The following is a 15306-nucleotide window of genomic DNA, read 5'->3' on the forward strand; positions in this document are numbered from 1 at the left end:
ATATCCACTTTTGTATTGTTTTACCTATCCAATTAAATATTTTCTGTTACTAAACATATTTTATGCCTTGTCGGTGTCCTGCAAAATTTAAAATGAGGCTTTGAGGAAGCAGAATTAATAGTTTCATCCCGAAAAGGCCCAGCTGAAACACTTAATCAAGTTTGCAGCGAAAAAGCCAGAGAGACAATAAACAGTAAGTTTTCAAATTGGCATATTGTAACTTAACCTATAACCTATCTTAAATAGGCTATTGCTTTGTTGTTTTGCAGTTGCTGAAGATGAGGACAACAGAGACAAACACAGAAAGAGCATTTCTTCTCTGAATGACAGAAATGGTGTAGTTCATTGTAAGATGAGGAAGACATTGTTAGATCTACAGCATCTACAGTGAGGAATGGAGTTGACTGGAACAGATGATTTCATGTGTTATATACTGGCTTAGTTTGAAATCTTTAATTCAAAGTAAATTATGTATTTTAAATGTTGATTTCTGTTAAAATTCTTGTTTTCCAACTGTGTTCTTGCTTTTATTTCTTAAATACTATTTATTCTTTTTCCCAAATAAAGACAATCTATCAATTATTGGTTAAACTATACGTTTTCTATCTGCCCACCTGGCACCATGGAAGAATACTGCAGTAACATACGTCCGAATTGGTATCATTCTGGAAGTATACGGACCTGTGGTATTCCCCATATCTGGTCAGAAACACTCCCGGATTCATCCGCAAGTAGCCGGTGCCCCGAACAACCCAGAAGGTAGCGTAACAAATTGGTGTAATCCAAACACCGAGGTGAAGGCAGGTTTTTCTTTGGATAAGGGTGATAAGGGGATCTACCAATATCCTTTGGTTAAGTCCAGTGTCAAATAAAAAACGAGCTGCACCCAGCCGATCGTCAACCCACAGCATTGGATAGGCATCGAATTTTCACACAGCATTCACCTTGTGATAATCCACACAGAACCAAACGGAGCCGTCCATTTTAGGCACCAAAACTATCGGGCTCGTCCAATCACTTTGGGATTCTTCTATTACTCCTATCTCCAGCATCACCTCTAATTCAGACCGAACCACTTTCTTTTTGTGTTCAGCTAAACAATACGGCCAACTGTGCACTACAACGCCTGGCTCAGTCTCAATATGGTGCTGGATGAGATTGGTTTGGCCAGGAAGGGGTGAGAACATGGTCTGTAAACTCGGCTTGTAAACTTGCTACATCAGTGAGCTGAGAGGGTGAGGCGTGATCACCCTTTGGGGCCAGAGTGAGCAATTGGATTTTAGTGTTCACTTCTCGCCCGAGATGTTCCTCTCCACTCATTGCCATCACCAGCACCACCTTGCTCTACTTTTTTAGGAGGTTGAAATGGTAGACTTTATGTGCCCCACTCCTGTCTGTTCGAATTACGTCATTATTGTGTATCTCCCGGTGCAAAATCGCATTCCCCAATTGTACAGCCAGCACTGTTTGCCCTGGGCCTGTAACAAATTCAAATGACCCGTTCAAATGCATTTTTCAGCGTTTCATCCCGAGACTGCTTCAGGGGTAATCATCACACTCTGTGAGATTTAGCCGACAGCATTCGGTTCCCCTGGCTCAGCCCCAGTCAGTCTTGGTTCAGCCTCTCCCGTCTGCACAACCACCTCCCCTCTCTGCTTCTCCATTTTTTAAGAGACATCCACACACAAATACCCTAATCAATGACTAAAAGCTGGCCAGTTAGTTTTTCAAAAAAAAAAAAAAAAAGCGAATGCCGGAGGTGCGGGTTAACTGCAGCCTTTACATTATGCTTCTGTCCCCAAAAATAGATAGCTAGGAACTAGGAACTAAAGGATACTTCACAACATCCCCTGTGCATGCCTTGCACCTGAACCACATGGCTGTTATCCAATGCCTCTGGCTAAATCAGGCTTTGATTCGAGGTTTGGTTACTGATTCGAGTTTGGATTCTGAATCCACCAAAACCCAATAAATACCCCTTAATACTCAGCAGTATTTGGGACATGACAGCTTGATCGGGGTCAGCCTGCGGGGCACCTACATCACTGGACACTGATCAATAAAGTGTCCTGGGTCCCCGCAATGCCAACAGGCCGGCCCAGACTTCCCCACCACCATAATGGCAGGAAGCGGATCAAGAGATTGGCATGGAGAGAGCGGAGGAATGGGAACAGACACCATGTTTGAGTTGGCCAATCCCGCCCCCCTGGACAAGGGTCTCAGACTCCGATGCCAGACCGGAGATTCAACTGAGACCTAGGGAGAGGGACAAGTTTGGAGGTAGAGGGAGTTAGAGAGGCAAGAGAGAGAGACAGAAGGCAGGGTTTTGCTGACCTCGTGGCACACCACCATCTGGTCCTCTACCAGTATTCAAGGTCCTAGGTCCAGCGATGATGGACCTGGCAATGGCACTGGACCCACTGTACAGTCTTCTTCTGCAGCTGCGCAATCAACTGTTCCAGAACTGTTCCAGATGCCGCCTCCCCCGACCAACAGCAATCTGCAGCATGTGTCCCGGACCTGCTGAGCCATCACTAAGGGCTGGCCATTTTCCCCCAGCTCCAGCAATCCGAAAAGTTGACGATGCTGCTCGGGGTTCAGGCTGACCTGCTGAAGAATGGCCCGTTTGAGGTCATCATAGACCAGGATGTTCTGAACTGGCATCTGTTCCTCCCCCGAAAGCAGCGGGATGAGATGCACTGGCCAGTATGTCTGGGGCAACCCACATGCCTCCGCAGTCCTCTCGTAGAGGTCGATGAAGGCCTCTGGATCATCCTGCAAACCGATGTCTTGATCTTCCCTCATTTCCAGCAGCACCTGATGGTGTTCCTGACAGAGTCCTGCAAGCTAGTGGATGACCTTCCCAAATGACGCACTTGACGGAGATGACATGACAGCGGCAGTTTTCCTACTTCCTTCCCAAATTTTTGCACCAGTGTAACAAAGTTCAGAGTAATGAAGGAAGAGGGCAGGATCGGCTTATGCAGACTCGTGTAGTTTTATTCAGTAAATCAAAAATCACAAAAAAAGCTGCACTCTCTGCGTGTTCAAACAGTCCGAATTTACACATTTACTCAGTTCCTCGGCTTTCCAAGCTCTCAGCCGGCAATGTGCACGAGTCTCCATCCCGCCACACTCTTCCACATTCTACAGTCACTCTTTTACCCGGTCTCTTCACGCCAATTACTGCAATCAGACACAGGTGTTGTTATGTTGCACTTGACCTACTTATTCGCTGCTTGTCTTCCAACCTTCTCTCCCACTGCAGCCCCCGCTGAGCCATGCCCCCTCGTCACATACCTTTGTAAATCTAAATCTGTTGGTGAAATGGCCCTTCCCATTTTTGCCCTTTACTATTATATTTGTGCTCATCATACTGTCATAATGTGGCTAGATAGCACACTCAACTTGGATCCAAATGGAAAGAAAGACATGTAGCCCATATGATATTGGTGCAGTCATACTGTCTTCTATAAAGACAGACAAGTCAGTATATAACCATAACTGTAATTCATAGTACATTTCATAGATATATTCATATATTCATATTTGAAATAAAGCTACTGTCTTTCCTTTTACCAATCATCGGGAACCTTTCATTCATCCCTTCTACTATGGATTCTGCTTTTACACAGTGGAGGGACTTGGGTGTTCAGACTATTGGAAACCGATTCATAAATGGCACTTTTGCCTCTTTTAGACAATTGCAAGATGTTTGCATGCACATAACCTTTTTATATATATATATATATATATATATATATATATATATATATATATATATATATATATATATATATATTCAAATTATGTAAGAAAGCACATACCCTGTCTTAATAAGGCTAATCCTGCTAGGTTGGATGTTATCTTGGGGCTTGGAGGTCAGTCATCTGATATCTCTACTGTAAAAACTCATTGTTACCAAAGAGCCTACCTTCTACAAAGATTTTAAAATGCAGTGGGAGCAAGAATTGGGGGAGAAGATATGTTCAGAATTCCTGACTGACAAACTGGAGAATATTCATACATGCTCACTCTAGGCATTGTGTTATTCAATTTAATATTATCCATCGACTGCATTATGCTAAAACAAAATTACATAGTTTTTCCCTATTTTGTAACAAATGTCAAACTCCATTGCATAGTTATGTTCGTTGTTCTAAATTAATCACATTCTGGACTGAAATATTTGAAAATCTGTCAAGGGCTGTGGGCTGAGTGCTTAAACCCTGGTGGGAGACAGCACTGTACAGGCAAGGGCTCAAGGAGACTGCTATTTGAAACCCTAAGAAAGGGAGCAGTAACTAAGCTAGCACATAGAGATCCTCAGGTAGCTATGTAGTCAGTAAGGGGCTGTCAGAAAGTGGGACTGACCGAACTACCCAGACCACAAAAGTGGGTCTGCTCAATCCAGAGGGAAGCATCCCTGTCCAGGAAAGAGCTTAGGAGACCACTACTTAGGCTCTTCAGCAGAGGCCAAGCTTAACGTAGCTATCCTCGGATAGCTAGGTTCTAGAAAAGGGGACCACTGCAGTTGTCACCAGTACTGACTGCCTAAAGAACCCAAAGGGGAGAAGAAATATTACCAGAAAGTCTAACCTTCAATCACCCCCCTTAAAACGAAGCACCGTGTTATTGACCAGGAGCTCACGAGAAGGACATCCAGCCCATAGTATTATTAGTCAGAGGTCAAACCTGATTTAGGCAGTGGCCATAACATTAGAGGGCTGGACTCTCCCTTAGATAAGGCTGAAGATTGCCCAGACCACGAAAGTGGGCCATCTACTTAAAACCCAGAAGGGGAGACAGCACAGGTCTTAAAGGGCTCAAGGAGACCACTCTTTAAAAACCCTGAAAAAAGGGGAGCAGTCTCTGAGCTAGAATACAGCTATCCTCAAATAGCAGATTCCTAAACAAAGACTTCAGCACTTACTCAAGAGAGTTTGTCCCAAGGGAAAAACCAACCCAATTATAGAAGCCAGGCTAGAACATAGCTGCCCTCAGACCACCATATTCCAGAGCAAGGTAAGCTTGAGCTGGAGCATAACCATTTGCAGATACTCTCAATACTCTCCGTACTCTCAATTTAACACAGAAAGGATCATCCCCATAACCACTTAAGGTGCTGAAAAACCCTGGGAAAGAAAGCTCGCAAGCATCTCTCCACAGACTATATAAATATATTCACACCCAGCAGCACACCCAACACACAGTAACATGCATTTTAGAGAGGCATGGCCGAGCTGAATATAGGAAAAGGAAAGATTGTGTCACGTGAGGAAAGATAAACTGTGTCACGGCAACAGCAGAACCGGGCTGCACACACAAATGCTTTGTTACGCATCCCTTGGAAATAGGAACAAACGTGAGCGGAGCATAGACATCATGACTCATCACAATGAGCATGTAACACGCATGCAGAATATGCCCTCGAGTGTTACAATCCAAACGCAGAGGCACACATTCTCTGAGGCGCTGCTTGACTCAAGTGCTGTACGTGGGATCCAATAACCTAACAGAGCATTTCAAACCTGTGAATCCCATGATTTGATTCTAGACTCGAACCACAATATACAAATGCTTGTAACTCACATCTCAAGAAGAGAGACAAACGCGAATGGAGCTTCTCATTAAAACACTCACAGTGAGTGCATTTAGAGCCCCCAAAAACTGAACGCACAAGCTCCTGACCCAGACACATGACGCATAGATTGTGTGCATCCTGAAGTGTTAGAAACCTCAGGCACGGAGGCACACACTTTCCACAATGCTCACCTGCCTTGGTCTCACACACGCACTTCAAACAGACAGCTCCTGAAGACAGCAGAGAGGATGACATGTTCGGCAGGTGCCCTTTTATACTCTGGGTACACTGCCTATGACGTCATGGACCAATAGATTGGCATTGTTTTACATGTGCTTCAGACACCAGAACTGCAGGCTGCAGCGTTGAGTTCCATAAAAGTGGAACCAAGCCCAGATGTTAAAAAAAAAAAAAAAAAACTGCCTGTAGAGCTTAGAAATAGGATTGCATTAACCCACAGATCTGGGGAAAAGTTCAGAAAAAAATTTGCTGCACTGAAGTCATTTGAAGTTGTTTGAAAAAACGGTCTTGGCTTATCTGAAGGACATCACTGGAACCTTACTGTATTCCCTGCAGTTTGCCTACTGATCAAACAGGTCTGTGGATGATGCAGTCAACATGGGACTGCACTTCATCTTGCAACATCTGGACAGACCAGGGACTTATATGAAGACCTGTTTGTGGACTTCTCCAGACCAAACTAACACTGCTCTCTGTTTCTAGCTCTATCTGTCAATGGATCATCAGCTTTCTGGCAGACAGGCAACAGCTAGTGAGAATAGTGAGAATTCAGTCGTAAAGAAATTATGGTTTTTGAGGAAAGCATTTCATGATTTTTCTGCATATGTATAATGGAATTCATTGGTGCCCCGAATTTGAACTTCCAAAATGCAGTTTAAATGCAGCTTCAAAGGGCTCTAAATGATCCCAGCCAAGGAAGAAGGGTCTTATCTAACTAAATGATCGGTCATGGTTTTCAAAAAATAAAAATTTGTATACTTTTTAAGCACAAAAGCTTGTGAAGCACAGGCTCAGGGATGTGTGTCGTTCTTACGATTCGTTCATTTTGAACGAATCATTAATGTGACTCGGGAAGAACAAGTCGTCTCGGGGAGTGATTCGTTCAGTGACGCATGCGCAACATCCATTTAGGTTCTGTACTGGAATTAGTTCACCTGTTTCGAGTCGTTCATCTTATGGGGCTGTCACGTGATGCTGATTTTGCTAAAATTAATGGAATGACTCGAAAAAAGATTGGTTCATTTTGCTGAACGAGACTCAAAGGTCCGAGTCAGTAAAATTATCTGAACTTCCCATCACTACTACGAATCACGTCTGCAAATCACCACAAGTTCACCACAATCCATGGCTGAGCGCACCACTTGGACACAAGTCGGGGGGCTGATCACCTCGGCTGGGTCACCCGGGTGAGGGTGTATGATGATTAAAGACCCGAAACAGTTTGTTTTTGTATTTTTGTTGGTAATGATTTGCTCTCAGTCTTGTAAATGTGCTAACAACTTGTTCAAAATATTCACACTCTTAGAATTAGAATGTCTAATCAAATTATTGTACTCAATCAGATTTAATATAAATAACACCAACTTTGCTGTTGCTGGCACACTTTGTAGGCAAAAAAAAAAAAAAAAACCTCCAGCAAGCCAGCAGGTAAATCATCATGTAGAATATTTAGCAGTTTGTCACACTTTAATTCTTGTAGTTAAGTATATTTCCCATTAGTCACTTATCTTAGTTGATAAAATATTATAAATACTTGTTATTTATTATATTATTATTATTATTATTATTATTAAAACCATGTTAATAGTAGGCTTATAAATAGTAGAAAAAAAAAAGTAATATAATTGTTATAAATTAGTTGTTTTTTAGTATATAATATTGATTTATACTGTATAATATTAAATTAAATGTCTAATTATTATACTTTCATTAAAAATGAGGCAGAAACAGGCTCCTAGAGTGAGGGAGAGCTCACTCTATCAAAATCTACAGTAAAGTCTGAAATTATTACTTCTCTTTTAATTGTATATTTGTAAGTAATTTAACTGTGCAATTTTGTATTAACACACACCGACCCCCTTAGTGCCTTTTTTTTTGTTTTGTTTTGTTTTTGTTTTTTCGGCCACTGCCCCTCAAAATATCAGTGCACAGCCCTGCACAAACTCACTATACACAATACAGAGAGAGAGAGAGAGAGAGAGAGAAAGAGAGAGAGAATAAAGAATAAATAGTATGAAAAACTCTTGCTGACATACTTAAGTTTGTCCAGTGTGTAGTTTGGATCCTGCAGTTTGTGGTGGAGTAGCTTGACTCCTGAATCCCCTGGGTGATTGTAGCTCAGATCCAGCTCTTTCAGGTGTGAGGGGTTTAAACTCAGAGCTGAAGACACATAACCACAGCCTTCCTCTGTCACCATACAGCCTGACAGTCTACAAACACAGACAGAAATAGTCCACATCGCATTAGTACCACACATGTGGTAGCTGTCAATCTTTATAGTTTTAATCACAAAAGTACTGATGAAAACCCCTATTCGGATGATAATAGTTTCTCATGGCGACATAAGTGATTTTCACCATTTACAGGGGGTAGTCAGTGATTTAATTGCTGTCCGAATCCAGAATGATGGTGTTTATCTCTCACCACCCGCGTAAAGATCCAGAGCAAATTACCTACTGTTTATTTTTTTTATTATTATTATTTTTTTTTTTATTTTTTTTTTAAGTTTGTTTGGTAATTTAATTGTCATCTGAATCCACATCTTTGCGTTTACGGGAGAAATCGATTCAAAATTCAATGTTTAATAACATTTTGACCATTGCTGAACACTGTACGGTAACTGTTGTACTTCACTGTAATTTGAATGCTCATTAATTACTGAAATGCTGGAAAGTATTTGAAAGAACAATATCTCATAACTGCTCGACCACAGCAAGCAGCAAGAGAAGAAAAGCACGCAAACATTTGAAATGGGTCTTATCATGCCAGCAGCAGGTATGCAATACAATTTAAAAATGTGTATTATATAGATATATACATAACTATATTGCATATAAATATATACAACTATAAAGCATCTATTTTCCTATTTTTAAACAGGAGATTTAAATAATCAAATAATAAATAGGATTATATATTATAAAATATGTTTGTAATAATAAGATTACATTTGACATAATAAGTATTTTTAAAATACATTTTACATAAAAATAACAATACATTTGTAAATAAAATTCATTTTATTCTAGCAGACAATCATGTGACTGGCCACATGAGCAATGTGTTCCCGGGTTTGTAGTATCACAGAACTCTGAATTCTTGAGTTTTATCACTAAAGTGATATGTACATTTATTTTTACAGACGTCCATATGAGAAACAATTACTATTCAAATAGGGCTAAAGTGTAAATGTCAGCAATCACACAGGGGAAGCAGAGGTAAGTGGTACAAAACAGAAGGTTTTTTGAGGACAAAGGCAGGGGTAAATAGTGCAACGGTCCAATGGTAAATGTTCCAGGGAGAGTTCAGGGAGTTCAGGATTCTTATATGATTCTCTATATGTGGCTGTATCTTTGCCTTGCAGGTGATCAGAGGAACACAGCGGTGGAGCAGATGGGAACATGGAGCGTTGGAATATCTAGGAAATAAGTACACACAGGTAAGTTGACTGAGGTGACAGAAATTCCCTGCCAGTGGTGACAGTACTCCCCCCTCTCAAAAGGCGCATCCTTGTGCCGTATATGTGCCAGCAGTGAAGGGGGGTGAGGGTTCAAGTGAAGGGCAAGGAGTCGGAGAAGCGCTGGCAGGCAGATGACCGAAGAGGCGAGAACGATACTGGATTTGAAGGTCAATTTGGCTCTAAAGTCAGGGACTGAAGGCCTTTCTGGTGGGGACCATAGACTGTAAAAAACATGGACATAGTGTCCCTGACATCACTCGTAGCTTTCTGAAGAGCATTTTTGAAGCCTAAAGTGGACGGAGCCAACCGCTGGCATCTTTGGCAGCGCGTCATTCCCGGATAATCGAAAATGGGCAAAAAGGTGAGACGTGGGTGAAGCAGAGGTGCCTGGTTATGAAACCCGAGCCCGAGCTCGACAGTATTGACAGCAGTGCTGCCTTCAGAAAAGCCCTGGAGAAACCAAGGCAGAACACAGTATAACACCAGTTACCACGCTTTGATTTTGTTTTGGAATGCTCAAATTGAGTTACAAATGCTCTGCATTTGTTTAGCTGTTCATCAATATTACTGTGCTGCCCTGGAGTTATACTATATTCTGCCTTTGTTTTACGGTCCATTAAAACTGTTGCGTGTAAATTACACTGTGTGCAGAATTATTAGGCATGTTGATATTCTGGTCATATTTTTTTTCCAAACACATTTTACCAATTCCAAACAACATCAGTATTAATAACTACTGTTAGTTTTGTATTTAATAATTTATATGTGATATATAATTGTCCATGAAGGCTGGAAGTGAAAAACTCCTTATATTCAGGTGTGCATAATTATTAGGCATGTTTTTTTTACAGATAAAATGAGCCAAAAAAGATATTTAACCCAGACTGAAAAGTCCAAATTATTAAATGCCCATGAGAAGAAAGCAATACTAATGCATTACAAGAATTTGCGAAGTTAAGGCTTGACCATTGGACAGCGAAATGCTTGTTGAGTCTGCATGGTCAGAAAAAAAAGGTGGAGAAGAAAAGATGCATGTTAACTGCAAAAGAATTAGGAATTAAGGTGAAGAATTAGGTGTGACACCATCAGGAACCGTTTAGTCTCCAGTGCCACCATTTTCTAGAACTGCAACCTACCTGGAGTCTTCAGAAGTACAATGTGTCAGGTTCTCAGAGACTTTGCTTGGTAAAAAAAATCCTAAAAAATGCCCCTGACTTAATAAGAATAACAAGGTGATGTGTTGTGAAATACATGAAGACAGATTTTTTTACAGGCTCTATAGACAGATAAGTTGAGAGTGACTCTTGAAGGACAAGCATCACATTCTCTTGTACCTCTGATTCAAGAATTTATCTTCCAAAATCTGGCAGTACAGAAGCATTTCGCTGTCCACTGGTCAAGCCTTAACTTTGCAAATTCTTGTAATGCATTAGTATTGCATTCTTCTCATGGGCATTTAATAATTTGGACTTTTCAGTCTGGGTTAAATATCTTTGTTGGCTCATTTTATCTGTAAAAGAAAACATGCCTAATAATTATGCACACCTGAATATAAGGAGTTTTTCACTATATATCACTTACAAATGAGTAAGGAGTTTTTCACTATATATCACTTACAAATGATTAAATTCAAAATTAATAGTAGTTATTAAGATTGTTGTGGTTTGGAATTGGTAAAATGTGCTTGGGGAAAAAAAATATGACCAGATTATCAACATGCCTAATAATTATGCACACAGTGTACAGTGTAGCTCAACTTGTGTACTTTCATACATCTGTCCGCACTTCATTAGACAAACAAATTAGATTTAACAAACTATTTGCGATTTAACAAACTGCTCCATATAACAAAGCACTGTAAGCATGCAATGACTAAATAATTTGGCAATAATAATTTATCGTAAATAATCTTTAAAGTTTGTTTTTTTTTCTTTTTATAATGCAGATTATTTACTCAGTGCCAGCTGTCAGTCTGGGGCTGCCTGCACATGTGAGGACTTGAATGCCATGTCAGAGTAGCATGTATTATACATAAAATCAGTAACAGTTCACAATTAAATTCCTTTCCTACCTTTTCTTGTAACTCATTAAAATCCATGGCAGTGAACATTATTGGAGATGTTTAATTCACAATCATTCTGAGCATTATTTCTACTTGCTGGTGTTCACATCAATTTACAAGTCATTCTTATAGCTTAGGCTATTTTCATTCAATTCAATGTAAAGTATTAAGCTAAGTATGTGTTTCATCCTTTAAGGTTAGCGAACATTGCAAATAAACTGGCTGCAAAACAATATCCACTCACATTTAACTTTTTGTCTTTCTGTCACGGTCAGAAAAAAATGTAATTACATTATAGCGTATGAGATAACCAATGATTACTAGATTTTATACAGATGTTTAACAATTCTGTAAATGGTGATCAGCAGCCAAATATTGCATATAATGTCGTAATTACTGCCTTTTGCCTTGGCGTGACATTTCACAGACAATGCAAAGGCAGAGTACAATAACTTAAAAATAGCTGTAAAAAAAAAATCAAGTTTGAGATAATTTTCATTAAAACATCTAATTGCCAGATTTCCAGTGTCCTGTCACACCCCTGTGGACTGTTTGTGTTGGTTTCTCCCTTAAGGCCTCTCTGGGCTGAGTTCGGGAATTGAAGCTCTCTCTGGGCTGGACCTGGGGACAGAAGCTCTCTCTGGGCAGCTCTCTCTGGGTCATATCTGGGGATATTTGGGGCGGGCTTGACGGTGGAGTGGCCGGTGGGCCTGACAGTAGAACAGCCAGCGGGCCTGACAATGGAGCAGCTGGTGGTCTAGACAATGGAGTGTCCGGTGGACTTGACAGTAGAGCAGCCTGTGGCCTAGATGATGGAGTCCAAACAATGGAGCGGCCGGTAGGCTTGACCATGGAGTGGCCGCTATTTATAAAGGGATGCGGATTTGAGTTGAGTTTGGAGTTGGCCACCTTGGCCCCCAGGGCAGTGCTGTAGGAAGTCTATTTATGAGCCCAGGAGTACATAGGAGGTGAAAGGTGGTTGGAACCATTGGTTAGGCATGTGGAGGGTCCCAGCATGGGGTGAGCTGGAGAGGCATGGTGTTTTTCAGAGGGGGGCTGGATAAGGATGATTCTCATTTTCCTTCATTTCTTCGACCTCAAAATCTGAACCATTTAAATAAAGGATAAGGTTAATCAACTCGACCAAGGGAGAATCTGTATGGTCACAATGTCTTTGCCTTGCAGGTGAATGGAGGAACAAAGGAGCAGTGGAGCAGATGGGAAAACAGGGAATGGAGCGTGGGAGTATCTTGGGGGAATGTACACACAGGTAAGTCGTCAGTAACACTAGCATAGCCAACAATGAGACCAGACAGCGTGATAGCAGAGAGAGTGCACAGATATAGGGAGCATAACTATTGGTGACAGGTAGTGACAATCCACAATCAAGGAAAATTGGGATCTGGTGAGCACTGTGGGTGGCGACTGAGGTGACGGAGGGTACTTCTCAAAATCCCTCCAATATCCTGAGCGAGGATACACAGGTGTATCCTATGTGGAAGTCTTTTTCGGTGAAAAAACTGATGCACATATAAATTCTCCTCCCCCTTGACATCTGTCGTAATAATTTACATTTATATTTTCCCTTTGCAGTTTAAATAAACCGTACATGTCATATATTTCAACAGGGTATCTTGCTTTATTAATATTTATTATGAATTCTTTAAATAACAAACTTGAACAACATAATGGCAGATCCCTTTAGCGCAGGTGGTAACGCTTTGAAGTGACACTTGTGTGGTCAAGAACATTCCAATGTTCAAACTTTGATTCCTCTGTCCTTATTTCCTTTCCTTACATCCTTCCCTCATATTGAAGGTGCAGCTAAGATGTGAGGAAAGCAAACGAGGATGCACAAATAACAAATGAGAAGCACCCAGAGACTCCCTGCTAGTGGTGACAGATGCACACTTTTAGAAAAAAAATGGCTTTATAAAGGTTAAACAATTAAACTGGAATTTAAAAACCAATGTAATCAATTCAAATGGGAAAAGATTCATTTCGATCACTGTTATGAACTGACCACACTGAATATGAAGAATATAAAAAAAATTCAGGATTCAGGTGTCCTAGCTTTGTCATACATGGCTTTTCCTTTTTGGCTTAATTTTTGTTAATTAAATAATAACACATTGTTATATGCCATTTGATGTTGTTCATCTGAGGTTTTATTTTCCAGATTTTAAGACCTGCCATGGATCAGATAATTTTTTTTATTATGTCCTGATGCAGAAAACCATGGAATTCAATAGAGTGTTCTAACTTTTTCACATGACTGTATATCCAGCGGTATGGACGGAGACTGTCCCCCCAAAAAATGAAAACATTTTAAGTCTAGCTGGTGTAAAATAATGACAATGTCACGTTGCATCTGTTGTCATGAAATGATGTATGACTGACCAAACATGCATGTTAATTTAAATGCAATGTGTGGACTCTTTGCATGGTTTCTTATCCACCATTTGTCATGTTTCCATTTCGCAAAACACATATACAATTGGCAGACATGTAGGAAAGTGATTTTAGAGTGCATATACATTTTATGAGCATGTGCATTCCCTGAGATTGAACTCATAATCACATGATTGCAAATCTTAACGCAATGCTTTACCAATTAAGCTACACAAAACCCAAATTATGACACAGCTAAAAGGATGCAATGGATTAATATGAAGGTGCCCTGTTGTCGATAGGGATGTACATTTAGTAAACTCTCTGATGGGTCATATTTCAGGGATTTGACAAACAACTTATACAAGCTAATTTCTTGTATAGACAACATGCTTAGAAAAGGTAAGAGCATGGCCAATGAACAATGAAATGGTGATCCACAAAGTTAACTGAGGCTTTGAATCTAAGAGTGTCATACCTCAGCACAGATGAGGCAATGTGCAGAAACATTATGACATGATATGGTATGAACATTGTGTTATTAACATAAAACACAAACAATTACTAAAATGTTGAGGATGCAACGGCTTGCCGTGCAACATGCTGTCACAGTCATGACCGGAAGCTTCATTAAACCACAGAGCTTTAATTTATCTTAGAACATAAAAAGAACATAAACATAAGAAATAATTTTAAATATTTTATAAAACCATGCAGAGACTTTGAAGTGTCTTGTTGCTTCAAAAGTCTTATCATTAATTCTTGTTAAAAATTTGGGAAGTTGTTTGGTGCATTTTGTGTTTTGAATTTCAATCCTGGCAGAGATGAGTTTGTGTGAAGCAGTATTTATTACAAACTGAGCACATCAGACTGTATATTTCTATAATTACATTGCAATCTTCACAGTTTGATAATTACACCAAATCTAATTACATTCTCATAACTGTGTATTGTTAGAATTTATTAAAAAGTTACCAGCCAACTGGAAAGTAACACACCAGGGATGTGTACATTTTGGACAAAATAGTAAGAGTGAGATGCTGGTATGCTAGAGGATGGTGTTAGCTCATGCAATGCTGTCAGAAAAAAATCATAGATTAAATAGGTGCATTTTAAAATGTAGCAATTATTGTGGTTTGTTTAGTACTTATTTTAGGCCATTTTGTTTGTTTATTTGTTTGTTTTATTTTGTTTTGTTTTAGATTTATGCAGTCTGCATGGGTCAAAAAGAAAAGAAAAGAAAAGAAGAGAAAAAGAAAAATGCCTGCAAATAATGTGGCTGTATCTAGCAACATAACTTATGTTACTTAACATAAGTTAAAAAAATGATTTACCTCATTATCTCCAGCTGACAGTTTGCACTCTTCAGTCCATCAGAAAGAAGCTTCACTCCTGAATTGTGCAGGTCATTGTTACTCAGGTCCAGCTCTCTCAGAGAGGTTGAGGATCGTAAAACTGATGACAAACTCTCACAAGACTGAGAACTAAGATTGCATATGGAAAATCTGAACAAGAAAAATACAGAGTCACTGAATAATAATTTGTAGCATTGCATGTTTAATGCAATAA

At 40.0% G+C, this 15306-nt stretch overlaps 1 protein-coding gene across 1 annotated transcript in view; it reads right to left on the reverse strand.

Moving 5' to 3' along the window:
* The window catches only part of LOC127157877 (NACHT, LRR and PYD domains-containing protein 12), a 72478-nt gene that overhangs the window by 18675 nt on the left and 38497 nt on the right, over nucleotides 1-15306 (reverse strand). The window contains exons 6-7 of the mRNA XM_051101072.1: nucleotides 15072-15242; nucleotides 7861-8034 (exon numbers count right to left, since the gene is read on the reverse strand). Of these exons, the coding sequence (XP_050957029.1) occupies nucleotides 7861-8034; nucleotides 15072-15242 (345 nt within the window). The remainder of the gene's footprint in view (nucleotides 1-7860; nucleotides 8035-15071; nucleotides 15243-15306) is intronic.

Source organism: Labeo rohita, unplaced genomic scaffold (assembly GCF_022985175.1).
Source record: "Labeo rohita strain BAU-BD-2019 unplaced genomic scaffold, IGBB_LRoh.1.0 scaffold_123, whole genome shotgun sequence".
Classification (NCBI taxonomy): Eukaryota; Metazoa; Chordata; class Actinopteri; order Cypriniformes; family Cyprinidae; genus Labeo; species Labeo rohita.